The following is a 27,817-nucleotide window of genomic DNA, read 5'->3' as shown; positions in this document are numbered from 1 at the left end:
GTGCGGCACCATTCCTGGGCAGGCTGTACTTTCTTTCGCCCTGGGCGGCTCTCCTTATGGGGCGCACTCCTTGCGCGTGGGGCTCCCCTACACGGGGGACACCCCTGCGTGGCAGGGCACTCCTTGCGCGCATCAGCACTGCACATGGGCCAGCTCCACATGGGTGAAGGAGGCCCGGGGTTTGAACCGCAGACCTCCCATGTGGTAGACGGATGCCCTAACCACTGGGCCAAGTCCGCCACCCCAAAACATTTTTGAAAGAAACCAAGGAAGTCTTTAATAAATTGAAGAACATTCCATGTTCATGTGTTGGAAGACTAAACATCACTAAGATGTCAATTTTACACAAACTGAACTATAGATTTAATGCAATGCTGATACAAGTTCAAAAGCCTTTTTTGTAAAATTAGAAAAACCAATTATCAAATTTATCTGGAAGGATATGGGCCCCTGAGTAACCAAAACTATCTTAAACTAGGAGAATGAAGTTGAAGGACTCTCACTTTCTGACTCCAAAGCATATTATTTACCTAAAGTGGTAAAAAACAGCATGTACTGGCATAAAGATAGATTGATGGGATCAAATCAAGAGTTCCAAAATAGACCCTCATATCTATGGTCAAGTGATTTTTGACAAGGCTGTGAAACAAACCCAGCTGAATCAGAACAGCCTATTCAACAAATGGTGCTGGGAAAACTGGATACTCATATCTCAAAGAAAGGAAAGGATCCATATCTTATGCCTTATATAAAAATTATCTCAAAATAGGCCAAGGACCTAAATCACCATAGAACCATAGAACCATAAATCACCTGGTAGAAAATGTAGGGAGACAACTTTTAGATTGTGTTAAGTGGTGCTTTCTTGGCCCTTACACCCAAAACACAAGCAGTGAAATAAAAAATAGATTTAAAGGACTTAAGACTTCCTCAAAATTAAACATTTTTGCATTTCAAACAATTTTTCAAGAAGGTTAAAAGGAAGCATATTCAATGGGAGAAAAACCAACAAGGATTTTATTTCCATCTTTTATAAATAGATCACATAAGTCAATGACCATAAAACAACCAAATTTAAAAATGGGCAAAGGAATTGAATAGACTTTTTTTTCCAAAGAGGAAATACAAATGGCCAAAAGAGCTCATGAAAAGATGTTCAGCATCACTAGCTATTAGTGAAATGATCAAAACTGCAATGTGATAATGTTTCATGCCATACAGAATGGCCATTATTAAAAAGACAGAGAATTACAAGTGTTTGAGAGGATGTAGAGAAATATGAACACTCCATCACTGTTGATGGGAATGTGAATGGTGTTGCCTCTGTGGAGGATGATTTGGTGGTCGCTCAGGAAGCTAAATATAGAACTACTCTATGATCCAGCAATCCTACAACTAGGAATATATACAGAAGAACTGAAAGAAAGAATGCTAACAGATATTTGCACATCCATGTTCATAGTGGCATTACTCATAATTGCTAAAAGATGGAAACAGCTTAAATGCCCACCAAACAATGAATGGAAAAACAAAATGTGGCATAAACTTGCAAGATAATACTCTTCACATGTAAGAAGAAATGAAATCAGGATGCATGTGACAACAAGGATTAACCTTGAGGATACTATGTTGAGTGAAAGAAGGCAGAAACAAAAGGATGAATATTGTATGTTCTCACTGATATGGACTAAATACTATTAGTAAGCTTATGTAATTACACCATAGAGTACAGGTTAGTAGGAGATAAAATGCTAGCTAAGAAGGGGGAGGTATATGGAATATATGTAAAATGTTTAATAAAGTCAGTTGTAAATATGTTGCAATGGAGAGAGTTGAAAGTAGCACATTATTATGACTATTACATACACTGTATTACATACACTGCTTATTTATAACTTGTGATTGTAGTTGAAAGATGTAGTCTAGGGAGGTTAATGTTAATTGAAAGACAGCTATAGGATAGTCTACATAGTGATTTTGGTGGTAGATGAGGATTCTGTTTAATAATATAAATACAAGAATGTTCTTCAACGACAAGATGTTAAGAATTTGGTGATATATAAGAAAAATACAACCAATATAGACTATAATTACCAACAGTATTGTAATATTTTTGTAGGAAAGGTAAAGAAGGTACTATATCAATGCTAAAGGTAAAAAAAAGAGTTTAGTTTTATGAGAGATGAATATGATTAAACCTTTTTTTCTTCATTTCCTTCATTAAGAAGGAGATATAGGTCATGTAATTTAACCAATCTCTTCGCATTTATGTATCTTTCTGAACACTGGAGAAATAATTGAGTTTGCTTTTAGGATTAAATATGACAAATGTGACTGGACAGAAATTTTTAGATTAACGCTTTTATAATTTGTTAAGCTGCCTTTGTATATTATTTTATTTTTGGAAGTTGAGATAAAGTTTGAAAAAATCAATGAGGGAGTAGATGTAGCTCAAGAGGTTGATTTCCTGCTTCCCACGTATGAGGCCCTGGATTCAATCCCTGGTACCTTCTAAAAACAAAATAAAAATAATGAAATAAACCAACTCTCATTGGAGAGCGGATGTAACTCAGTGGGCGAGTTCTTGCTTCCCCTGTAAGAGGTCCTGAGTTCAATCTCTGGTAACTCTTGAAAAAAACAACAGTGGTGGCGGGGTGACGTCATCAACCAGCGCCGGAAGCCATACCCTGAAAACACCTCCGCGATCCTCTGGAGGATGGTAGAGGCTGGAGAGGGGCTGCACAGACGCGGAATTGAAGAAAGAGAACAGTATCAGGTAGGAAACTTCTATCCGGGACCAAGTGGTCCTCTTCGCTTCCCTCTCAGCGGGGCCCTGCGAAGCCTCTGGGCTCTGCAGCAGGCGGCCTGGACCCCTCTCACCCGGGAAAGAGATTTTCGGGGAACTAACAGCAGTGAGTTGGGGCCCCGTGCGTATCCAGGCACAGAGACCCAGTGCTGAAAACAATTTGCTGCGGGGTGCTGCAAGCAAAAGGGCCCCCATTTTGGGGGGTTGGGGAATAAAACCTCAGCAGATTGGCTGTGGCTGAGCGGCGCAGTCACAACATCCAGTTTCTGCCGGTTGAATTCCCTAAATGCAGACTGGACCTTTCCGAGGGTCCCGCCTTTCTGCAATGACGCTGTCTGACTCACCGAGGCAGGAAAACCTAGCAGGGAAGGAACTTTAGGCAGAAAAGCCTCACGGAGGAAAACGGAGAGGGAGGATTAAACTGAACACCTGCGGGACTGGAGAGTTCCAGAAATGGAAAGTGTAAGGAAAATGGGGGACTGAGTGAGGAAGAGACTTTAAACAAATCATAGGAGCAGGGGACAAAATTCTATACAGAAACAAAGAGAACAGATCAAGATTCCTGAAGAAGGAAGAGAGGCGAAACTGGCAAGTTATGGCAGGCTGTTGTGTTTCTTGTACTGGGGAAAGGAGGGCTTATAAGAGATAGGAATTAAGTTAAGCTTCAGTTTGCTGACGTAGGGCTTAGCATAAAGGTCTCCATCTAGGGTCTACTTAATTTATTTAACTTACCCCAGTTTGATCTGGCTGTCAGCCATTGAGAGTTGTGATAAAAATTTAAGGTGTTGAATCCATTTTCATTTACTGCCTAAGGCCTTGGGGTAATATTTGCTAGTTGTTTTCATGTTTGGCTCATAGATGGTCATGATGCCAGTTTTAAAATGATCATAATTTTTAGGTAATCCCAGACATAAATAATTTGCTGGGTCACAAATGATTGGTGACACACATTCAAATCTTTGGGAAAAACAGTCCACCAGGGAGATTATAATGAATACTATGAGTGATAAAAGGTCCAAATGCCCACCTCATAGTATATGCCTAAGCCCAGTTCCCATGTTTTGACCCAAATGAAATCAAAGTGATCAAAAGGAAGGCCTTACCTGTTTAAATCATGTAGTGCATTTAATTATTTCATTCAATTTTACCTTAACTTTCATAGACGTATGTATCCAAATACAACAGGTGATGTTGGCAATGACAAAAATGCCTCCTTGTGCAGCTAATAAATAACAAGTAATAAGTAACAAATCTAATGACTTGTTCTGCAGCTATAGCTTTAGCTGTAGATTCAGTAATTTCTCCTATTGTGATTCTAATCCTGTTTTCATTTGTGTTAGCCCCAAGCCAAGATAGCAGCAATCTGCCCAAAGACCCAAACCCAGAATCATTACCTCCCTGGGTAAATTCTCTTTCCCCTGAGACTGTAGCTTGAGGGGAGTAGTCCAGTGAGAAGTTTCAGATTTATTATAAATTCCTAAAGGACTGTGAGGTGACCAAATGCACATTGCCCAGGCATTTTATCAACTGTCAAGGTAATTTACAACCCAGTCAAGTATCTGATAACATTTCCAAAACAAAAATATTGCCTGGGGAAATGGATATGGCTCAAGTGATTGTGCTCCCACCTACCATATAGGAGGTCCAGGGTTTGATTCCCAGAGCTGCCTGTTGAAAGGCAAGCTGGCCATAATGGTGAGCTGGCCTGACTAGAGTGCTGAGAACTGGCCCATGCAGAGAGCTGGCCCAGTAAGATGATGCTACAGAAAGAGGCACAGAGGAGAGACGACAAGAGATGCAGCGACCAGGGAGCTGAGGTTGCATAAGAGTTTGAGCACATCTCTCCTTCTCTGGAAGGTCCAGGATCAATTCCCAGTGCCACCTAAAGAGAAGACAAGCATACATAGAAGAACACATGGAGAGCAGACAGTAAGTGCAAGGCAATGGGACGGGGGAGAAATAAATAGATAAAATAAATCTTAGAAAAATTTTTAAAATTTATTGCCTGACAGAACAATGTAAATACAGTCAAAGTGATGGTTTTTGTAGATTTATTAGTAGGAATACTATCTCTTGTCCTTAGTATACAAGGGTCTGTCTTACTGAGACTATAAATGAAAAGCTTACCAAAATTTATTTGTGTTGTGAATATTTTGCAGATCCAGTAACCTAAACCTGAAAGTGGACATACATTGTTAATGTAACTTGTAGTTTGTGGAAGTATATGGACTATTATGGCAAGTTTTCCAAACTCTTCTATGATACCTTTATAATTCTCTCAATCAGTTGTGTCTATTGTGTGGTTTACACTGAGCAAAAGCAGTTACTTTCCTTCCAATACACTTTAAAGACCAGTTCCCGAGACACTGGGTTTCCAAGTGAGAAAGTTTATTTGCTAGGCAAGCAAAGAGATCATTGTCTAGCAAGGGCCCAAAAACCTGCCTCCTTGATTTTGAGGAGTTTGGGGTTTTTATTGTTTCAAACAGGGGAGGGTGGAGTGGTTATAATCACAATAATAAATATACATAAGCCTAGTTTTCAAATAACCATAAACAAAAGTAAGATCAGACTGTAGTAACCATCACAATAGTATGTGTACACAAGGGTGTGCCTCATTTGAAATAACCATAAAGAAAGGTGAGGTTGACCTAGCCAGTTTCAGTAATTTCAGGTATTAGCTTTGGACTATTCTATAATATAGTGAAAAAATAAGGGAAAAAACATCTGTATAATAATTCAGTAATCATAAACTTAAGCTAATTCTTAATTCTTTATTACAAGGTTCCAGGTCCAGGAAATTTTAAAGCAGAATAAAGAAGACTTGGTTCTAGTATTCAAATCTGATATGAAACAACGTGTGCAGTTTGATCTGAAAAGAGTGAACCATTTGGGATAAAAAAGAAAATTGTTATGGGTAGAACTGTGGGGTCCCTTGCAACGTGCATATATCAGGGTTCATGGTGACAATTTAAACAGTCTATAAGGTTACATATCTTTGAAAGCCCTTGTAGAAACAGACAATGACATTGTCTTTCCAAGCCAGTGCAAGGGCAAAGTAGAATGAAATATAAAGATTTTATACATTATGAGTATTAGTAAGGTAGAGTCTGTGTGAGGACTTGTTTATATTAGGATTTGATCTGGCACCTTGGGAATAAGTAGTCTACTTTGTGACATTGTCTACTTCCCTTCCTGGCTAGTTGGATTTTTAACTCCCCATAATTAGTCCAGGAGTCTGAGAGAACATTTTTTTTGTTGAGAAGTGTGGACCCATGGCTCCACACCCTGTAATTAATTTGCATTACCAAAAGTTAGGAGTACTTGGCAGGGTTTCCTTTTAATCAGGATCTAGGGCTGTATTTGTACGTGTCATTTTCAGTAGATCCATTATCCTGGTGTCAGATTATGATTAATGTAGTGTCTGTCATGTGGGACGGGAAAAGTGTCCTTTACTTGTTGAAGGTAATCTTTGGCATAATGCATTAATGATTTGCAAATTGGGTCATGTCATTGTGTGACAATGTTCTCAATTTATTCCCAGAGATAGGTCTGCCAGGAAAAATTTCATATGGGGGGAATTTGAATTTCCTAAAATAAATGCTATGAATAAACAGAGGGCCTAAGGTAAAATTTGGGGCCTGTAAAGGCTAGGTTCTTCAGTTAATTTAGACAGTATTAATTTAAGTTTATAATTATACCTGTTTTACTAGTGGCTGTTTTTGCATGAAAATATGCACATGCATTTTTAAAATATTCACGCTCAGTCCTTTTTGTGTAAGCCTTTATCTTAATGATAGCAACTGTAGATGGGAACAAAAGGGCAGAAAGGAGATAATTTACTTGTCCTCAGTTTTCAACTGGCATGCCAGATGTGAGGAACCCTCTTTGTTTCCAGAGCATGCGGAAATCACTGTAGATCAGGGGCTCTAAACCAGGGTCTGTGGAGATTTCAGGGGCAGGTTTTCAGGGGGTCTGTGAGTTTGAATTGAAAATTTTAATTTAAAGCCATGCTGATGTTCAGTGTCATAAAAGTATGTGCTGCTACATTCTGAGTAGGGGTCCATGGTGTTCACCTGACTGGCAAAGGGGTCCCTGGGGAAAAAAAATGGTTAAGAACCCCTGTTATACCTGTTCACTGAATTTCTTTCTGATGGAAGGCGGGGTTGGGTAAGGGTACAGAGTTCATCCTTTTTGGTGGAAGAAAATTTTGGATAGCTGTCTTATTCAGTCAGTATGTGGTTGATAGCAAAGTATACACACTCTAGAACAATAAAAATTTTCCTTGTTTCTTCACAAATATTTCTACTTATATAAGCCACATGGGTGACTCAGAAAATATTGGTAGATTTCCATTCTTCTTAGATATACAGATTAGTAAGAAACTTTTTGTTATTGGTGCTTTAGAGTACTTGCCCGGGATAACCAAAATCCATAAAAGTGTGACATATCTTTGAAAAAGCAGAAAGGTTTGTTTTGAGAGTTTTAGAAGGAAGTGAATGACACAAGGTGTGCCTTGAGTAGATTTATCTTAGCTAACATCCGTGTTAATCTGATTTTGTCTTTTGAATAATAGGACTGATGCCGTTACAACTACATTAAAAGAGAGTTTGCCGTCAAAGTGGTGGTATTTCTAGATAGAAGCTCTGAACTACACTTGCGATGAAAGCAGCCTCATTAAGACTTGGTTTCCTTGCATTCTCAGTCCATTTGGATTCTCATGAATAAGGGAGAGAATTTTAACCAGGTGGGAGAGTCCTCATTTATTTTGTAAATGATTTACTTTAATCAGAATGTGTTATTTAATTTGACTACAGGCAGTTAGATAAAGGCTGTCTGAGGTCAGGTAAAGTTATTGTGGATATATAATATTTCTGAATTTGTAATTATTTGCTCATTTCCAAAGGGAAACTCATTTAATATATTACCACTCAAGGAATGACTTTATGCATTTAGACCAGGGGAGAGACCAAAATATGAACAAACAAATGAATAATAGTACAATAAAAAATTGTATGAGTGATCTGAAGGAATAGTAGAATTTTAATATAGGTTATAGGAAGGGCAAAGGATACTTCTGGTTGGGGTTCAGTGAATAGATCTCTGAGGAAATGACAAAACAAAGACTAAAAGAACATGAGGATGATGTGGGAAGTTTTTTGAGGGGATTTCCACGGAAATGAAGGGTAGTTATAGTGTTCAATGCTGAAATAATAGCTAATATGAATGTGTTTGAGTGTTTTTAGAAATGAATTCTTATTTAATCCTTGGATGCCTGGAGAAGTCCTAACTTAAAATTACTTAATTTGAAGGAAATACTTTGTTAAAGTGGCATATCTTGATTATATTCATCTTGAGTGACACCAAGGTTATTCAGAGAGTTAGCTCTAGAAAAAGAATATATTTTAGATTTCTGGGCTCACGGAGGTAGTATTGTCTTGAGTTATGTTGGATTTTTTGCCTTTACCTATGAAAATAGAGATGTACGCTCTCAGTTTTGAGCCAACAGTGGAGTAAATTGAAACAATTGAATAGATGTGTGATTGTCATGATAGTGTACAGAAGTGGGAGAGAAAGGGGGCTACATACAGTTCAGCTTTGAGATGTTCTAATAATGCTGTTTGAGTGTGGCCATGCAGAACACAAGAAAGGAATACACTCAGGACTGAACTGTCAGAGAAGTCTAGGAAAAAGAGAGTTCCCAAAAGGTCCAATTCTTTACTTCCAAGTTATAAACTGAAGCACACACACTGTATTTTTTCATGGAGAACTTATTGGAGATGGTAGCATGATTTACTTAAGAGGAAGCCTGTCATGTTACTAACTTTCTTTAAAGTGCGTGAGTAACGCATAAAAGTGCTCATGTAGATTGATTATGAAAGAAGGAAAAGGAGATCAGGCACAAGAAAAGAAATAGGCACAAGGGGCATTTTGATTCATAAAAGAAGAGAAACAGTAAGGTTAAATGATGAGGTGACTGAGTGTGATAAGAGAGCAGTTGCTGGTAATGACTTCAAAAAGGAACAGGGAAGCCTGTAATTCAGTTGGAGATACTCAACTTAAAACAGGTGACAAGGCTCTTCAATGAGAGAGAAGGAGTAACTGATGGGTATGAATGCAGGAATAACTGTAGACATTGTTGTGCTAAGTTGAGGTGATTTTTTAAAATGATATCATTCACCTAGTTATTATGGGGTTAATCTCATCTGGTAAAAGTAATATGAAATGTGAGAATAAGTGGATTCAAACTATGGGAGTTGAAGTAATTATGGGAGATGGAAGAATGACTCATTTATCAAGATATAGTGTTTTTCCCAGATATATTTGAAAGCACTAGGAGTTGTGATTCTGTATTAGTCATAAAGTGAAAGCTTAGTAATGTGCTGTGTCACATGGAGTAATAAATGTGACAGAAAATTAAAAGTCACGTCCTATGTGGGCAGATATGGAAAATATTAAGTTATCTATTGACAGATTGGGTAAATACAGTGACCTCAGAAATGTTCTTGGAAAAAGACCTTGACCAAAAGGGGGAAAATGAAAGACAAATGAGTTTATATGGCCAAGAGACTTCAAAGTGGGTTGGGAGGTCATTCCAGAGGTTATGATTATGCATGCCTCAGCAGGATCTCATTTACTGCCAAAGTAGATACTTTTCCCAAAAGCAGGGCTCCTGAGGTCTCTGAAGACCTCCAGACACTATAGTTGGATCAGATAGTTCAGTAGTTTGGTGCCTTGCCAGTGTGCCCTACTTTGGAATTTATGCTCCCCAAGGTGATAGAGTTGGACTCAGTTGTGTTTTCCCTACACATAGCTCTTCTGTTCTTGAATTTAAACCTATAATTAGTATTAGAGTTGGTAGGTGTACATCCAAGAGACTTAAATCTTTGGGCTGTCCTTGTGCCAGCTGGGCCCTGAATCTCAATGGAGTTGCAACATTTACTCTCCAGTCCATTGGTCCCACCCAGGACAACTAACAAGGAGGTGAGAATGGACAATTTCCATACCAAAGAACCGAGGAACTCTACAACTGCAAGCAAGAAATTTCCACTCATCAGCCCTAATGAATCACAGCCCTCTCTTAATTTGAAGTGGAATGGACATCACTATCCCAGAATCCTCAGGATTGGGGAATGAACTATGGACTTAAGTAGACTTACTGGTGTTCTACTATAGACTATTGTGATCCTAACAGTGGAAGAAATTAGATCATTGATGTGGAGGCAGTGGCCACTGGAGGTTTTGAGGGATGGGAGAGGGAAAACAGGTGTAATATAGGGCCATTTTTGGAATTTGGGAATTGTCCTGAATGATATTATAATGACAGAACAAGCTATTATTTGTTTCGCCATAACCTACAGAATTCTGTGGGAGAGAGCGTAAATAAACTACAATGTAAAGTTTAATCCATGCTTATTGGCAATGCTGCAAAATGTGTTCCTCAGTTGCAATGAATGTACCACATTCATGAAGGATTTTGTTAATGTGAGAAGATGTGGGATGTATGGGAATTAGGGCATATGAGAATCACCTATATTTTTTATGAAACATTTATGTAATCTAAATATCTTTAAAAAAATAAGTGTAATATGGTGGCATTTTGGGGACATTGGAATTGTCCTAAATGATGTTGCAGTGATGGATACAGGCCATTATATATCTGTGATAACTTAAAAAATGTGTGGGAGTGTAAACTGTAATGTAAACTATGACCCACACTTAGTGGCAGTGCTCCAGTATGTGTCCATCAAGTGCAGCACATGTCCCACAGTAATGAAGGACGCTGTTAATGTGGGCAAGTGTGGGAGGGGAGGGAGTGGAGCATGTGGGAATCTCCTGCATTTTTTTTTAAGATTTATTTTTTGTTTTATTTCTCTCCCCTTCCCCCTCCCCCAGTTGTCTGCTCTCTGTGTTCATTTGCTGTGTGTTCTTCTGTGTCTGCTTGTATTCTTGTCAGCGGCACCTGGAATCTGTGTCTCTTTTTGTTGCATCATCTTGCTGCTTCAGCTCTTTGTGTGTGTGGTGCCACTCCTGGGCAGGCTGTGCTTTTTTTCACGTGGGGTGGTTCTCCTTATGGGGCGCACTCCTTGCACATGGGGCTCCCCTTTACAGGGGACACCCCTGCATGGCACGGCACTCCTTGTGCACATCAGCACTGCATGCAGTCCAACTCACCACATGGGTCAGGAAGCCCTGGGTCTGAACCCTGGACCTCCCATGTCGTAGGTGGATACTCTACCAGTTGAGCCAAATCTGCTTTCCTCTCTTAACATTTTTTATGTAACATTTATATGATCTAAGTATCTTTTAAAGAATTAAAATGAAAAAATGAAAAAAAGAAATATTCTCATTAAACATATGTTGAAATATGCATGCTTGGAATACATCTGGCAGTAAATATTATATAAGTTGGGAGGTAATGTTTGGAAAGTAGGTTTGAAGCAGGCAAGTTAAGGAATCAATAGACGGATCTGGAACCTGGCAGAAAAACCAGCACCATTGAACATGTGGAAATTGGTACTCCCAAGATGGCTGCTGGGGTAACTTGCAAGAATCCCATTCTGAATGAGATTTCCTCTGAAGTCAGGAGAAGCCCTGGATGTTCTCCAGGGGCCTTAATCACAGGTCCCTCCTGGGGGATTGATTGGTGGGGGAGTCAATCAAAACAGCAAAGAGCTGGGACTACCCCCTGTCATCAGCAAAAGGGTGTGATAATTAATGTTTCTAAATGCAAGTGCAAAGGCCAATTGACCCTCTCTTGCCGTTTGACCCCTGTTCTTGCCTTCTGTCCCCTGTTCTGGCTTTCTTCACCCCTCATCTGCATCAATACACAAGTAAAACTGGGGATTTATGATCTGTAATGGGGAATTGTAGTCTGTCAACCCTCTTTATCACTCTTCAGCCCCTTAAGATTTATTTCTTTATTTCTCTCCCCTTCCTCACCTCCCCTGCCACGGTTCTCTGTCCTCTGTGTCTATTTGCTGTGTCGTCTTCTTTGTCTGCTTCTGTTGTCATCAGCACGGGAATCTGTGTTTCTTTTTGTTGCGTCATCTTGTTGTGTCAGCTCTCCGTGTGGGTGGCGCCATTCTTAGGCAGGCTGCACTTTCTTTCGTACTGGGCTGCTCTCACGGGGTGCACTCCTTGCGTGTGGGGCTCCCCTACGTGGGGGACACCCCTGCGTGGCATGGCACTCCTTGTGCACATCAGCACTGCACATTGGCCAGCTCCACACGGGTCAAGGAGGCCTGGGGTTTGAACTGTGGACCTCCCATGTGGTAGACAGACGCCCTAATCACTGGGCCAAGTCTGCTTCTCCCCTTCCTCTTTACTTGGGACCCATGATCTGTTCTTTTCTCCCATATCTCTTCTGACCATTCCCTAATAAGTTACTTGCCTAACTAACCCAGCTTGCTCTTGAAATTAATTTCTTTCAGCTTAGCCAAGAACATAAAGAAAATCTGACAACAGGTTCAGTGAAAAGGAGATTTCCTTGAACAGGTTTGCTGTTCATGGGTGTAGTTAACAAACTCTATGAAGAGGAAGTTTTAACAACAGAATGAGGATCTGAATATTGAAATGAGAGGTGACATTCCATGTAATATCTAGGTGTGTTATGTAACCCTTAAGATACTTGAAATTGGGATACAGGAAAAAAAAATTCAAACTCTAGCTGTGTCTTTCAGTGGCCATATAAATCTTCACCCTTCTGAACCTTAATATAGGACATTTGTTAAATGAGTAAATTAGCCTTTATCGGTTGGGTTACTGAGAAGATTAAATTTTTAAAAATATGTAATTCTCCAAACATGTTTAATACAATAATTTTCTTCCTGGAATTGAGGTATAAATGATTAAGCTAATATCGGGTCTGATCAGCCTCATAATAATATATATATATTCTTTTTTTCTTCTTTCTTTTATTTTAATAATATGTTTCTTAAGTTTCTTAGTTGATTTCCAAATATATTTGGGTGGGATGTAGAACTTTGTGTTGAGTGGGCTGAATTATACATATGGAAGAATAAAGATACTTTAGGACAAATATATCCAGAAGGTCAGGTTCATGGTAGAGCAGGAAGGTAGAATCCAGAAATCAGAAATGCATGTGAGAGAACCAATGCTATTGCAAAAAACAATAATATTTATAATAAGAGATTCCAGTCTGCTTCATCTTATGGTGAGGACCCAATTCCAGATGTAATTTTGTTAAGGGATACCTATGTTTTGGAATCAACAATGAGTTAAAAGTCTCCAATGTACCAGAGAGCAGGTGTTGCAACTCCGTGGAGGCTCAGGGCCCAGATGGCACATGGACAGTCCATAGATTCAAGTCTCCTGAGCATAACACCAACCCCAGCACATACCAAAGGTTCAGTAAATGACAGAAGAGGCATGTGTAGAGGGGTCACAATGAGCACAACTCCATCACATTCAGGAGCACAAGTTCCAAAGTAGGGCCCACTGACAAGGCACTGAACACCATCTGTCATGACTGTAGGACCTGGGTGTCTCTGTAGCTTTCAGGAGCACCACTATTTGGGGTTGTATTCTACTTTGGCTTTCTCTGAGATCCTGTTGAGATGTGCATAAGTGTGATCCCTCTGATGACCTTCTGACTCATTCCAAAGTCCCTTAACCATATAAACTCATTTGTCTTTACCATTTCCCTCTTTTTTTTCTTTTAAAGATTTACTTATTTATTCTTTTCTCTCCCCTTCCCCCCCCACCCCAGTTGTCTGTCTCTGTGTCTATTTGCTGTGTCTTCTTTGTCCACTTCTGTTGTCAGTGGCACGGAAATCTGTGTTTCTTTTTGTTGCGTCATGTTGTTGTGTCAGCTCTCCGTGTGTGCGGCGCCATTCCTGGGCAGGCTGCACTTTCTTTAACACTGGGCAGCTCTCCTTATGGGGCACACTCCTTGCACGTGGGGCTCCCCTACGCGGGGGACACCCCTGTGTGGCACGGCACTCCTTGCGTGCATCAGCACTGCGAATGGGCCAGCTCCTTGACATGGGTCAAGGAGGCCTGGGGTTTGAACCACGGACCTCCCATGTGGTAGACAGATGCCCTAACCATTGGGCCAAGTCCGCCGCCCCCATTTCCCTCTTTTAATCAAGGCCTTTTTCTAGTTGCATCACCAGCTGGTGTTCGGTAGTAATTCATTGGCACCAGAGAGGTCCATCCCTGGGATTCATGTCCCATGCTGGGGGAAGGTAATGCATTTACATGCTGAGTTTGGCCTCAGCAGAGTTGTAACACCTGCTGTCAGGTTTGTTGGACTTACCCAGGTCAGCTAACAGGGAGGTGAGAATGGTAAACCAGCACACCAAGGAACTGAGAGTGTCTACAACTGCATGCAGGGGAATCCCTTCCAACAACCATGTGGGATCTAAGCACCCTCTTGGTTTAGAGGTGGAGTGGACATATCCATCCCAGAGTCCTCAGGATGGAGGAATAAAATATGGATTAGAGTGCACTTACTGGTATTCTACTATAGAATTGTGACTCTTGCAATGGAAGAAACTATTACTGATGTGGAGACATTGGCTATGGGAGTTGTTAAGGGCAGGGAGAGGGAAGAAGAGGTGTGATAAGGTGGCATTTTCAGGACTTGGAGTTGTCCTGAATGATATTGCAAGGACAGATGCAGGACATTATACATCCTGCCATAACCCACTGAATGGACTGGGAGAGGGTGTAAACTACAATTAAACTCTAACCCATGCTGTGTAGCAGTGTTCCAAAGTATATTCATCAAATGCAATGAACGTGTCACACTGATGAAAAAGGTGGTTGATGTTGGAGGAATGAAGGTGGTGGGGAGTGGGAGTGTTTGGGAACCTCATATTTTTTACTGTAACATTTTATGTGATCTAAGTATCTTTAAGAAAAGCTGTTGAAAACAAAAAATAAAACTGGCATTATATTTTCAAAAAAAGTTTTTGAACTTCATGGGCTAATTAATATATGCAATTCATAGATTTTCCTCTTTTCATGTATAATATGAAGATAATCATATCTTTATTAGCCAGAGAAGACAAGATCTGTAATATCCTGACCCTGGGGAAGGAGAGTCTTTCCTTATTTCTCTTGAGCATACCTTATGTTCCATTTTGTTTGGGCAGAGGATACTCCTAGGTGAAAGTTTTGGCATTCATGATGGGGGGGGGGAGGAGACTAGAAAATTGTCGTTAAGACTTGAATCTTAAGACTTCTTTCTCCATTCTCAGCTTTGTTTTCCTTCTGCTTATCTGGTTGTGAGTGAAAATCCAGAGGAAGATAGATGCCAGCTAAGGTTTTGGCAATGCAATCACATGTGAGTAGGTAATTCTTCTTTGCACCTCTCTTGCCAGCAGATGGGAAGATTTCTCCTATTGGTGTGAATATTCCAAGTGTATTCAGAAGTTATTCAAGGATCTTATCTTAAGTTTATATAGGACTCTTTATTAATTATGGTAAGTTAGGTACGGATCAATGAGTAATCTTCCAAGGTAATTACAAGAGTTGGTTAAAGCTACCATTAAGGCTGTGTATTCTCTGAGAAGATTACAGAAGTTTTCTTTTTCTCACCCAACCATGGCCTCATTGAATAAATAATGAATTCATGGATCATGTTAGTGCTTGAGGTTGGCCTGGCCATATGATGAATAATGGTGACAGAGGTGAGTAAGAAGAGGTGTTTACAGTCAGAAGGGATGCTGAGTTTTCAGCTGTGCATGCAGTCAGCCCAACATTACAGGTACTGGGGTGTAGGGGTAGATGTATTTGTCAGAAGCACATGAGAAGTTTTGTAAATTAAATGAAATTAGGAGTAAGGTATTTGTTTTCTCCAATTTTAATTTTCTTAAAGTTTTGATGGAATGTATTTGTACATTTTGAAATACTTTTTAAAAAGATTTTAAAAATGTATTTATTATCTCCCCCTCATTGTTTGCACTCACTGTCTGCTCTCTGTGTCCTTTCATTGTATACTCATCTTCTATTTAAAAGGAACCAGGAACTGAACCCAGGACCTCCCTTGTGGGAGGGGGGCAACCAATGACTCGAGCCACCTCTTCTCCTGCTGGTTGTATCTCACTGTGTTTCCTATTTGTGTCTCTTCATTGTATCATCTTGTTGCATCATGTTGCCATGCCAGGCCATCACATCATTGTCTCTTCATTGCATCATCTTGTTCTGTCAGCACACTCTGCCAGTCCATAATGACAACTTGCTGTCCTGCTTATCGTTAGGGGGACGCCAGGAACCAAACACAGGGCCTCCCATGTGGTAGGCAGGAACCCAACTATTTGAGCCACATACACTTTCCTTGAAATAATTTTTAAAAACTATAATTCTTCTTACCACTCTTGCTCAAATTTCCCAACTTCAAGTTTCTAAATTAAATTTATTCAAATTTTATAAATGGGTGCCATGTATAGGAATTATTTTTTCCTTCATTGTGGCTGTGGTTTCAGAAGCCGTATAATAGGTAGAATAAAATTTATCTCTCAGGGAAAATTTTTAAAGATTAGTAAAGGCCAGAGGCAATGAACAGGATTGTTTTAATCTTAGACAGATGAGATGAAGAAAGAAGTGAGACAATGAAACTGGTCTTTGTACACCCAGAAAAAGTTGAGATTGGGAGGTCTTCTACCACAGGAATGGTCAGTCTAAGGCCATGTATCAGTTCACCTCTCTCAGGAGTCCCTGGCTTGTGACACTGAACCATTTGTATTTATACATTACAATGAATACCTGTGCTATGTAGCACTGAGGAAAGCAGGACTTACTCATCTGAAATATTCAGTTCTGCAGAATTCTGGTTATGTTTTCAAGGGTCCCTGCCATTTTAATGAATAATAGACCTGTGAATTGAATTTAGATAGAAAGCAATTGATACATTAACTTGCATTTGCCAAAATGCATAACAAATTCTTAAATGATTTTATAAATGAAAGTGAGCTCATCTATATAGGGGAGTAACCTAACCCTACCCATTTTTTAAAATGATATATATAATGGATATTGCTTGCCTTATAATATCTGTAAATTTACTTAAAATTGTTGACAAATGATTTATTATTAATGCTCAAAGGAAAACAATAATTAGCAGAAAGAGGCATAATTACAAATTTAGTGGGATATTTCCAGATGTATGTCATACCCAATGTCATGTGATTTGCTTTTACAATGGGGTATTGTGGGTTCAGAGAGTGAATTTCCATCTGAAAAGCAAATGGAAGTTCAGCATTGATAATGATATTTCTGGAACCCCAACACCTTTCGAGTTTTATATACACAGTTTCTGCTTCTTTAGTGCTGTTATTATGTACATCTCACTCAAGACATTGGTAAGGATAGCCCTGTGTGAACACAAATTTCTGTAATTTTTTTAGGAGTTAGTGACCTTCAAGGATGTGTCTGTAGACTTCACCCAGGAAGAGTGGGACCTGTTAGACACAACCCAAAGAAAGCTGTTCAGTGAAGTGATGCTGGAGAATATCAGTAACCTGGTCTCAGTAGGTGAGACTCTCAAACTTTGTCTACCACCTATATCTATCTTTTTTCTGTCTAACATCTATCTAATCTACCTATATATTCATCATAAATCATCTTCCCTTTTTAAATTCAGGTATCTAAATCAGCTTCTCCAAATTGTATAATCTTTCTTACATTGTATTTTTATATTTTATAATTTTAAAACATTTATATTGTGCTAACAATCCCTAAATGAATTTGTTTCTTCATTTTTTATTTACATCTAGTTCACCCCAATAGAATTTAATCTTTTTGACCACAATTTAATGTCTTTCTTGAATTTCAATTTCCAGCACTCAGGGCTGTGCTGAAATAAGTATTCTCCTCCAAGTGCTATGCTGAGGCTTCAGAACACAGTAGTAGAAACATTACATATATCCTTTTCCATATAGGATTTAGATCATTTTTTGGGAATTTATGTTAATTGGATTATTTTTGAACATAATGTTCAATCACTTTGAAAACAGAGATCTCACCATTTAGAACACAGACAATTCTGCAATCTCTCTTTTTACTAGTACATGGGTAACAACAAACAGTGGTCCTCATTGAAATGGGCAAAAGGTCAAGATTTACAGTTTCTGTTGAAATATTGTCAGTGATCTAAGTTCAAGTTATTGTTGCATTGCTGACCTTCATTGCTTACCTTATTCTTTGGTAACTTGTGATGTACATCATGACCATGCCCTGTTACTATCATAACTCAAAATCCAGGTAACTTTTTCCCATACAAACAGGATATCAAGTCTGCAAAATAGATGTGCTTTCCCAGTTGGAACAGGAAGAAGTGTCGGGAGAAGGAATAGGTTTCCCTCAATCTCAGAGTCCAGGTGAGCTGTAAAGACCTCTGCATTAGAAGAGGGGTCTCATGATAAAGTATGTACTTGAATATTTTAACTTCAGGATTCCTTAAGTGTGTAATGATTTCTTCAGTTTTCTTTATATGAGTTATGATTTCTAAAATGTAGCTGAAGATATTGGGGAAATTTTAGTCACATGTGTTTGTTCCATACATTTTCAAGGTTTAATAAGTGTCATTGGCATTGGGAAAGGGATATTCATTTGTTATTGTAATTAAACTGTCACATAATAATCCTTGTCCTGTTCCTATTCTTGGAATATTTTTTCCTCTTTTTTACCTCACCAGCATGCCAGCTTTTTTTTCACATTCCATGTCTCAAAATCCTTTCTGACTGTAATGTCCTAGAATTATCTTATTTATGACTTTGATATTCTTTCCCAGGTAATTGTGAATGTGGGAAACATACTGAAAGGGATATTTGGAACTTTTAAAATTTTTCTTCCCCTAATACTATTCTAACAATTTATTCTGCTTTTTAAAATTACTTACAGGGAGGAAATGTGTCTTTAAAACATGGGAAATGATAGAAATGATATTCAGTCAACCTACCTGTAGGAAAGACACTTCTAAATTCATGTCATTGGTAAGTTCAATTTTGTATACCCTAGTGTTCCAAATAGCTACCAAAGGATGGAATAAATTAGGAATTCAGTAAATCAAGAAATTATGATTAATGTTACAATTAAGTGCTAATCCAGCAAAACTTTGTGATAGTTTGAATTTTCAGTAAAAACCTAAACACAGACTCTAACCTGAGTTCACATAAAAATCAAATTGTATAAGCAGGTTTCATGAATGTAATCTTTGAAACATCGTGAAGCTCAAAATTGATCAGATACTTCTGCAATTAGATTGTTATAATAGAGAAAATCTATGTGTGTGGATTAGAATACTTATTATATGAAACCAACATGGCAGATATTTTAACTGGAGACTACCATTAGTGGATTAGTCGGTTTCAAATATAGGTGAATGCAGGAATTCATTTAAATGGACAAAAGTTTTACAGTCTCTCATCTAATTCCCCACAGCACAGATCTCATACCCAAAAGAATTCCTTTAAATGTATTTCTTTGCAGGAAGAGTCCTCTCACACATCCATAGTGAACCAATATGCACTGATTCACTTAACAAAGAAATCCTATTTCAGGAAACCACCTCCAGCAGTCCTCAGTGGCTATTCATATTTTAAACAACGTAAGCATCTTTACCATATAAGTAAATCATATGAATGCTATCAAAATGATAAAAATTGTATCCAATGCTCTGACCTCAGGCAATACAGTGTAACTCCCATTGGAGAGAAAACCCATGAATGTCACGTAGGTGGGAAAGCCTTCACTACATCCTCTTCCCTTAAACAGCATGAGAGATTTCACACTGGAGAAACACTGCAAGGATGTCATCTTTATGGTAAAGCCTTCATTCAGTCATCTTTCCTCAAAAAACATGAAAGAACTCATACTGGAGAGAAACCTCATGAATGTCTAATATACAAGAAAGCTTTCAGTCAACATTCTTTTCTTCAACAACATGAGAGAACTCACACTGGAGGGAAAACCTATGAATGCCATCTCTGTAGAAAAGCCTTCACTACATTATCTTCCCTTAAACAACATGAGAGATGTCACACTGGAGGAAAACCACATGAATGTCATCTTTGTGGGAAAGCCTTCATTAAACTGTCTACCCTAAAACAACATGAAAGAACTCACACTGGAGAGAAACCCTATGAATGTCATCTCTGTGGGAAAGCTTTCAGTCAACATACCTCTCTTCAACAACATGAGAGAACTCACACTGGAGAGAAACCCTATGAATGTCATTTTTGTGGAAAAGCCTTCTGTCAATATGTTACTCTTCAACGGCATGTGAGAACTCACACTGGAGAGAAACCCCATGAATGTCATCTTTGTGGGAAAGCCTTCATTCAAATATCTACCCTAAAACGACATGAAATAACTCACACTGGAGAGAAACCCCATGAATGTCATCTCTGTGGGAAAGCTTTCAGTCAACGTAGCTATCTTCAACAGCATGAGAGAACTCACACTGGAGAGAAACCCCATGTATGTCATCTTTGTGGGAAAGCCTTCAGTCTATATTGCAATCTTCAACGACATGTGAGAACTCACACTAGTGAGAAATCCCATGAATGTCATCTTTGTGGGAAAACCTTTCATCAACTATCTAACCTAAAACGACATGAAAGAACTCACACTGGAGAGAAACCCCATGAATGTCAACTTTGTGGGAAGGCCTTCATTCAACGATCTAACCTAAAACAACATGAAAGAACTCACACTGGAGAGAAACCCCATGAATGTCATCTGTGTGGGAAAGCTTTCAGTCAGCATTCCTCTCTTCGACAGCATGAGAGAATTCACACTGCACAGAAACCCCATGAATGTCTTCTATGTGGGAAAGCCTTCAGTCGACTTTACACTCTTCAACAACATGAGAGAACTCACACTGGAGAGAAACCCCATGGATGTCATCTTTGTGGGAAAGCCTTCAGTCAATATGCTAGTCTTCAAAAACATTTTGAGAATTCACACTGGAGAGAAACCCTATGAATGTAGTCTATGAGGGAAAACTTTCGCTTTTAGTTCTGACCTCAGGAAACATGAGAGAATTCGTGCTGGACAGAAATCATAATTTATGTATGAGGAAACATTAATTATTCTAATCTTGGAAAACAGATTACTTAAACTGGTCAGAATCCCTATGAATGCCAAAAATTTGAGAAAGCCATCAGTCAATATTCTTATTTTAAATGTAAAAACTCATAGTATAATAATTTTGGGTATGAAAGAGAATTTAGCCATAGATTTAACCTTTAAATATGCCAAAGAACTCACATAGTGAATAAACAGTGTTTTTAATCTGTTCCGTATTTCCTGTAGTCGTCCAGACTCCTTCAATAGCTTGCATGTATACTATAAGCCTCTGAACCCCCACCATTTTTTACTTGTTATCTTTTATATATTTATGGATTGAGTGTACCAAAGGCTTTATTTATCACTACCTATTTTACATTTGCATTTAGGCACTTATAGGAAGCAAGATGTGGAGTTACACACCAAACAATACAATACAATAATGCTGGCATTTACAATTACCCAAATGGTTACCCGTATTGCAGATCATTGTTTCCTTAGGCTGTTTTGAAGTACTATCCAGTGTATTTTCATTTCAGTCTGAAAAACTCCCATTAGCATTGCTTGCGAGGCAGGTCTAGTAGTGATGAATTCCCTCAGGTTTTGTTTAACAGAGAATGTCTTAATTTCTCCCTCATATTTTTCTCTCCCCTCTCCCCTCCACCCTGCTCTTTTTGCTGCCTGTGTCCATTTGCTCTGTGATCTTCTGTGTCTATTTCTCTTTTTTGTTTTTGCTTCTCATTATTTCCCCTAGGATGCATTGGGATTTGATCCAGGAGACCCCTGATGTGGAGAGAGGTTCCCTGTCACTTGTGCCACCTCAGTTCCTAGTTTCTGTTGTTGTCTTGCCTTGACTCTCTCCTTCATCTCTCTTTTTTGTTGCATCATTATCTTGCTGCATGGCTCACTGTGTGGGCACTTGCTCACCACATGGGCAATGGTTTACCATGCAGGTTGCCACATGGGCACTGGCTCACTGTACAGGCACTGGCTTACTGTGCAGGAACTGGCGCAATGCATAGGTTGCCACACAGGCACTGACACACCATGTGGGTCACTGCACAGTCACTGCTTTGCCACATGGGCCTGGCTCACCACATGGGCATGTCTTTACCAGGAGGCCCCAAGGGTCAAACCTGGGTCCTCCTGTTTGTTAGATGGAAGCCCAATCACTTGAGCCACATCTGCTTCCTTCTCCCTCATTTTTGAAAGAGCAACTCGGTGTATAAATTTTTGTCTGGCATTTGTTTTCCTTCAGAACTTTTAGTATGTTAACCCTCTGCCCTCTTGCCTCCACTGAGTTCTGATGAGAAATCAATCACTTCTCAATCTAATTGGGATTCCTTGTATGTAAAATGTTGCTTTTCTCTTGCAGCTTTCAGAACTCTCATTGTCCTTTGCATTTGGTAGTATAATCAACATATGGTAGAGTGTATTTTTTCATGGTTATCCCATTTGGTGATCACCGAGCTTCTTGGATTTGTATATTCACACCTTCTTAAAAGTTTGTGAATGTTTCTATTATTTCGTAAATATCCTTCTGGCCCTTTTTTATCTTTCTTCTCCATCTGGCAGAGCCAGATAAATTGGTTTGCAATAGATGTTTTAGGCTATTTTTACTTTCAATATTTCTTTTCTCTTTGTACTCCTCAGCCTAACTCACTTCTAATGTTTTTATTCAAGATTACTGCCAGCTCCAATGTACTCTTGAATCCCTCCTGAAAATTTCTCATACCAGTTATTGTGGGCTTCAACTTCAGTACTATTGTTTTGTTACTTTTATTTAAGTTGTTTACATTTTTCTCTTTACTTAAACTTTTATATTGCTCATTTATTGTTTTTCTAATATACTTTAGTTCTTTACCTGAACTTTCATTCACCCTCTTTAGAGTTTTTAAGACCTTTCTTTAAAATGCTTTGTTCGTTACGTCCACATTCTCATCTTCATTGGAATTATCTGTATTTTTATCTGCTTCCTTTGGATGGACCAACATTTCCTGTTTCTCAGTTTGTATTTTGTTTTTTTTCTTGCACGTTCTGTGTGTTAATATTTTAAGTGTCAATTCTTGTGTTTATGCCTGGGATGGATTCTTTTCATTTTGTAATCTGCTGGTGAAAAGACAAACATTTTCTTGGGCTTCAGCCCTCTTATCAAAAAGGTTTGTCAAGGCAAATGTACTGTGCAGGGTTTTCCTTGTCTTTCTGGGCCTCCTTCTTGTCCTGTGGCTTTGTTTGTTAGTTGTTTTGGAGTTTCACTGTTTACAGGAGTTTGGCTTTCTGCTCTTTTCCTAGTATATAGACTACCCTTTCCTGAGTATTTGAAGCTGTAGGACTTTGTCTCAGACTGTCCACTTCTGCAGTTTTTTACACTCATTTCATTGTCTTATTCTGCTTTTGTGTAGAGTGCAAATTCTGGTAGAAGGTCACCACAGGGATGAAGTTCCCAAGTTCTTCTTTCCTAGCTATAACAGAGCCAGGGAGTAATGAAGGGTTGCAGACTTGCTCCATTGTGTCCTGTGGAGGAGGACAGTAAGGACAGCAAAACTTGAATGTCTTCCTAAAGCTAGCTTTTCTAGCATGGAAAGTAAATGCAGCACTTCAACTTGCTCTCCCCCACAACTCTGGGGAACTACTGCATCTTTAAATCACCACTGCCTCTGCCTCTGTCCAGGAAAGGTTGGTAGATGCCACCACCTTTGTGCAGAGCAGGTTGAAATAATAACTTCCTCCAGAGCCATAACCCAGTGATCTGAACTCAATAATCAAAAGCTGTGGTCAGTGATCAGCTGTTACTCTCCTGTTCTTGGGGAATAGGATTTTTAAATACCTTTCTGTTGGTAGCAGCTAGCCAGGGTCTGTACCCCATGGAGGTGGCCTTTTGTGAGATTGTATGATGGGCACCAGTAGCTGCCACTCAGAGACTGTAATTACAGTTTTTCTTGATAGTTTATTGGCCTCTTCCTCCTGCTCCTCCATGGATGTTGTACAGTACACTGGACCTGGACATTTGAAATAGCTGTTTCAGGTGTAGTCTGCCTGTTTTATAGTTGTGGCAGGATTGAGTACTGGAACTCTCTATTCTGTTATCTTCCATATGTCTCATAATTTTGATTTCACCTGCAGGTCTCCATCTTCAATTCTCATAATCTCCTAAACAATGAATGGCCTCACACATACCACAATATTATTCTTGGAAGCCCAATTGTAATCTTGGTTCCAGAATGAAAAGATATATAGGAAACAATGGGCCAGGCACTTGTAGCCCCAACCTCATTGATCTTAGGATTAAACCAGTTTGACAGCTCCCTGGTATTCATGGGGGGTTCTTAAAGTCCCATTTATTGATACCCTTCCTCAAGATGAGGTAGACATCATGCCATAGGTACCTGAAATGTGGGGCTTTCCCTAGGATTGTAGACAAGCTTGAAACATGGGCTGCCACCACCTTTGTGCAGAGCAGTTTGAAATAATAACTTCCCCCAGAGCCATTACCCAGTGATCTGAATTCAGTAATCAAAAACTGTGATCAGTGATCAGCTGTAGACAGTTTACTACACGAATGCTTCAGTCCTGTGTTGCTCAAGACACCACCATACAAAAGATATGAAAGAAAGCTTAAAATAATTGCCAAAAAGTCAACGAATTCCATTCCATAATTTGCAAGGTACTCTGTTTGCAGCCCCCTAAATCAGTGGAACAAGTTGCTTTGTAGTGCATCTTGGGAACATAGGCTCAGGCACAATAAATCTTGTAGTAAATGAACAGTTTATTAGTTTGGACACATGGCCAAAAGGAGGGGAAAAGATTCAATCATGGCCAGTCTCCCAGGCAGGCCTGCTACTCAGGCCAGAGTTGGTAGATGCCTGGTCTACATGCTCCACTAGGAGAGAGTGACTCTGTACTGTTTCAGTGTTGAGTATTTATATACTCAGAGGGGAGATGACAATAAATCTTAACACATTTGATCTTACTCATTTCACAATTTGGCATGTTGTGTACTTACATACACTGAAAAAATGGCATTAGGTAAATCACTGTCACCTTGATGGTGCTTTATTCACAGCAGGCCTAATTAAATTCCAGAAAAGATAGCCATTGTTTCATGCAATGATTTGAAGGAATTAGAGAATTATCATCTATAGACTTTGATTAATAGCAATGCTTCCATATTGGTTCATCTGTTTTAACAAATGTGCCACACTAATCTGCAATGTCAGTAGTTGTAACCGTGTGTGGGTGCCAGGATATTGTGTGGGACTTCCCTATATTTTTATTGTAATTTTTTCTGTAAATATGAATCTAAACATCTCTAAATATAAAGTTAAAACATAATTACACTAAGGAAAAAAGAAAGAATACTATGATCACTAATAAAGTATTGGTGGTTACAGACATATCCTTTCATGTGAGGAGATGAAGTGAGCTTCAGGCTTAGTTATGAAGAATTTGAAGGAAGGCAGCCATTCAAAGTGCTAAGGCAAGAGCTTTCATGGCAGCAGTCACAGGAAGGGCAAATGCTTTAAATGGGGAAAGAAGTTCCCCAGTTCAAGGAACAGAATAGAGAGTGGGGGAAATTGGTTGGGAATGCAATTGGAGAGCTGGGAAGAAAGCAGATAATATGGGACTTTGGAATCTGTATGGAGAGTGGTGGGAGCAGGTAGAAATAACAGGAGGAAAATGGCATGTTTCTGGGCAAGTTAACCCTTATTTATTCTAACCTACTATGGTAAGGAATAGTCAAATGGGTAAGAAGATGTTTCTGCCTAACTTAGTGAATCTATCCTAAATATTGGGCTTTAGGAAAATATGCCAATTGATGAACAATATACTTGAATGGGCAAATATTAATAGGCCTATTTCAGTTGGCCTTGACTATATTGCTTCTCATCTTGCCCCAACAACCTTGCTCAGTTCCTTCAGATGTCTCCCCTCCCTCCCTCTGGCTTTCCCTTGGCACATAAGCATTCTCTCCCCTCTCTTTATGTTTCATCCAAAACTGAAATATCAGCTTTTCTGAAGGCCGTCACCACTGTAAGCCCTGCTCCCTCAGTCTCCTCTCAGAGCTAAGGTTCCTAGGTGAGTCTTAGGTAATTACTTGACACTACTTACACATTTCCAATTCAACTAGCTTTGATCTTGTCACTCTTCAGCCAACTCCTCCACTGAAACTGCTCTTCTAAGGACCATTTACATTCAAGTTCTCAACTGTAATGGACACATTCCTTTCTTTATCTTCTTGATCATTTCTTCCTGATTTCTCCTCATTGTTTATAGGTTTGATTATATTTTTCCCTACCCCCACCTTGGCTTACCCATATCATCCTTTTCAATTTCCTTCCTACCCTTTGGTTTCTTCCTTCTCAGTATAGTCTTCTACCATTTATCCCTTTCCTGTTGATGCCTACAGTAACTCCTGCCTATATACCCCTCACTCTAATACAATTTGGGTGACCATTTCCAAATTATGGATTCAACCGAATCAAAATACAAGTGAACCCAACTCTTCACATCTAATGAACTGTCTCCTAAGCCCCACATTTGAATTTCCATTTGAACTCTCATGGACACCTCAAACTAAAGCTCTTCATACAATGTTCTCCCCCCTCTTCCCTGTCAGGGTACAGTTGCCACCAATGCTCTAAGCCAGAATATGGAAGATTTCCTTGACATGTCCTGCTCTCTTATTCATTACTGCACTTAGTGATGATATGTCAACTCTGCTCCCTAAATACATTTTCTTAATTTCCTTCCTCTTCCCTGTCTTTCCTGCCATAGACTTAGCCCAAGTGTTCATTACTTGTAGACTGCCTTTCTATCACAAGATTTCTACTAGTTCCTCTGCCTCTTGGTGGGACTGCCTCCAATTCATCCTCTATATTGATGCTAGTAAAAATATAACAACCTTATCAAAAATCTTTCACTTCTTTATGTAGTCTCCACAGTAAAGTCCAAATTACTCAACACTTTATACCAAAAATCTCTTGATCTGGCCACAGTTCATCTCTTCAGGCTCACCCCTACCATCTCATCAGAGTTACATTATACTAGAGGTCAGGATATTCTAAAAAGGGTTCTGAGGAGAAATTCACAAGTAATTAATAAAATTTTGAACAAATAATTTTAATTTGTGAAAGTGGGGAAATTGATTTCAACACAGTAATGGGCATTACGAATATCCATGAAAAGAACAGAATGTAAATTTTGAGTACTGAACTCCTGCTTTTCATTGAAAGCTCATTAACATCCTTAGGAGTTCAGTTTAGAAAATGCTACTGAAGGCATTTGGAACAACTTATAACAGTTCCTAGAATATGCTATGCTCCCTTGCTTCTCCATCTTTGTGTGGGATACCATCCATTCATTCATTTACTCCTTTGTTTTTTAGTGCAAAAACATTCATTGTGCATCAACTGTATATACTACAACTAGTATAGGTTGGACATTCAGAGGGAGAAAATGGTCTATGTAAGCCAAATTAGAAAACATTTGATTAAAAAAAAAAACAGGCTTTATGTTATGAACTTAGCAGTATAAAGTATGAGGAAATGAATTGGGGAAGATCATGAGACAGTAACCTTGCCCCATCTTTCACAAGGCTACTATCTCTGAGGTAGGTGTCAGGGCTTTATTTTAGGTATTTTGAGGCATACATATTAAGTATGCATGTATTTAAAGTTATGAAATATCATCATTGTCTCTAGTAATATTTCCTGTAAAGTCTATTTTGTCTGATATTAATATAATTACTCTAGGTCTCTATTGGTTTCTGCTTGAATGATGTCTTTTCTCACCATTTTATTTTCACTCTATTTGTGTTTTTAAGGTGGGTCTCTTGTAAGCAGTACATAGTTAGATCTTAAAATTCATCCAGTCTGATGATCTCTAACTTTGATTGGGCTGTTTAGGCAATTCACATTTAATGGGTTGTTGGCATTTCTGGAATTATAAATCTATATTAGTAGTTATTTATTTTCT

General features: G+C 38.9%; 1 protein-coding gene across 8 annotated transcripts; it reads left to right on the top strand.

The window, feature by feature from the left end:
- The first annotated feature begins 2,642 nt into the window (after window positions 1-2,642).
- Window positions 2,643-27,317, top strand: LOC101416637 (zinc finger protein 596-like). 8 transcript variants are annotated; one of them, XM_058285652.2, is made up of 8 exons: window positions 2,663-2,776; window positions 4,664-4,735; window positions 7,380-7,550; window positions 15,031-15,116; window positions 17,179-17,305; window positions 18,058-18,150; window positions 18,674-18,765; window positions 19,262-25,195. In XM_058285652.2, the coding sequence occupies exons 4-8, from the start codon at window positions 15,084-15,086 to the stop codon at window positions 20,756-20,758; spliced, it is 1,842 nt and encodes a 613-aa protein (XP_058141635.1). In that variant the 5' UTR covers window positions 2,663-2,776; window positions 4,664-4,735; window positions 7,380-7,550; window positions 15,031-15,083; the 3' UTR covers window positions 20,759-25,195. The 8 variants fall into 8 exon arrangements, with proteins under 8 accessions (XP_071067226.1, XP_058141634.1, XP_058141638.1 ...); XM_071211124.1 differs by having other exon boundaries at window positions 2,666-2,776; window positions 21,597-27,317; XM_058285654.2 differs by having other exon boundaries at window positions 2,666-2,776; window positions 19,547-21,078.
- The last annotated feature ends 500 nt before the right edge of the window (window positions 27,318-27,817 follow it).

Source organism: Dasypus novemcinctus, chromosome 23 (assembly GCF_030445035.2).
Source record: "Dasypus novemcinctus isolate mDasNov1 chromosome 23, mDasNov1.1.hap2, whole genome shotgun sequence".
Taxonomy (NCBI): Eukaryota; Metazoa; Chordata; class Mammalia; order Cingulata; family Dasypodidae; genus Dasypus; species Dasypus novemcinctus.
This window is presented reverse-complemented; position numbering and strand designations above follow the sequence as displayed.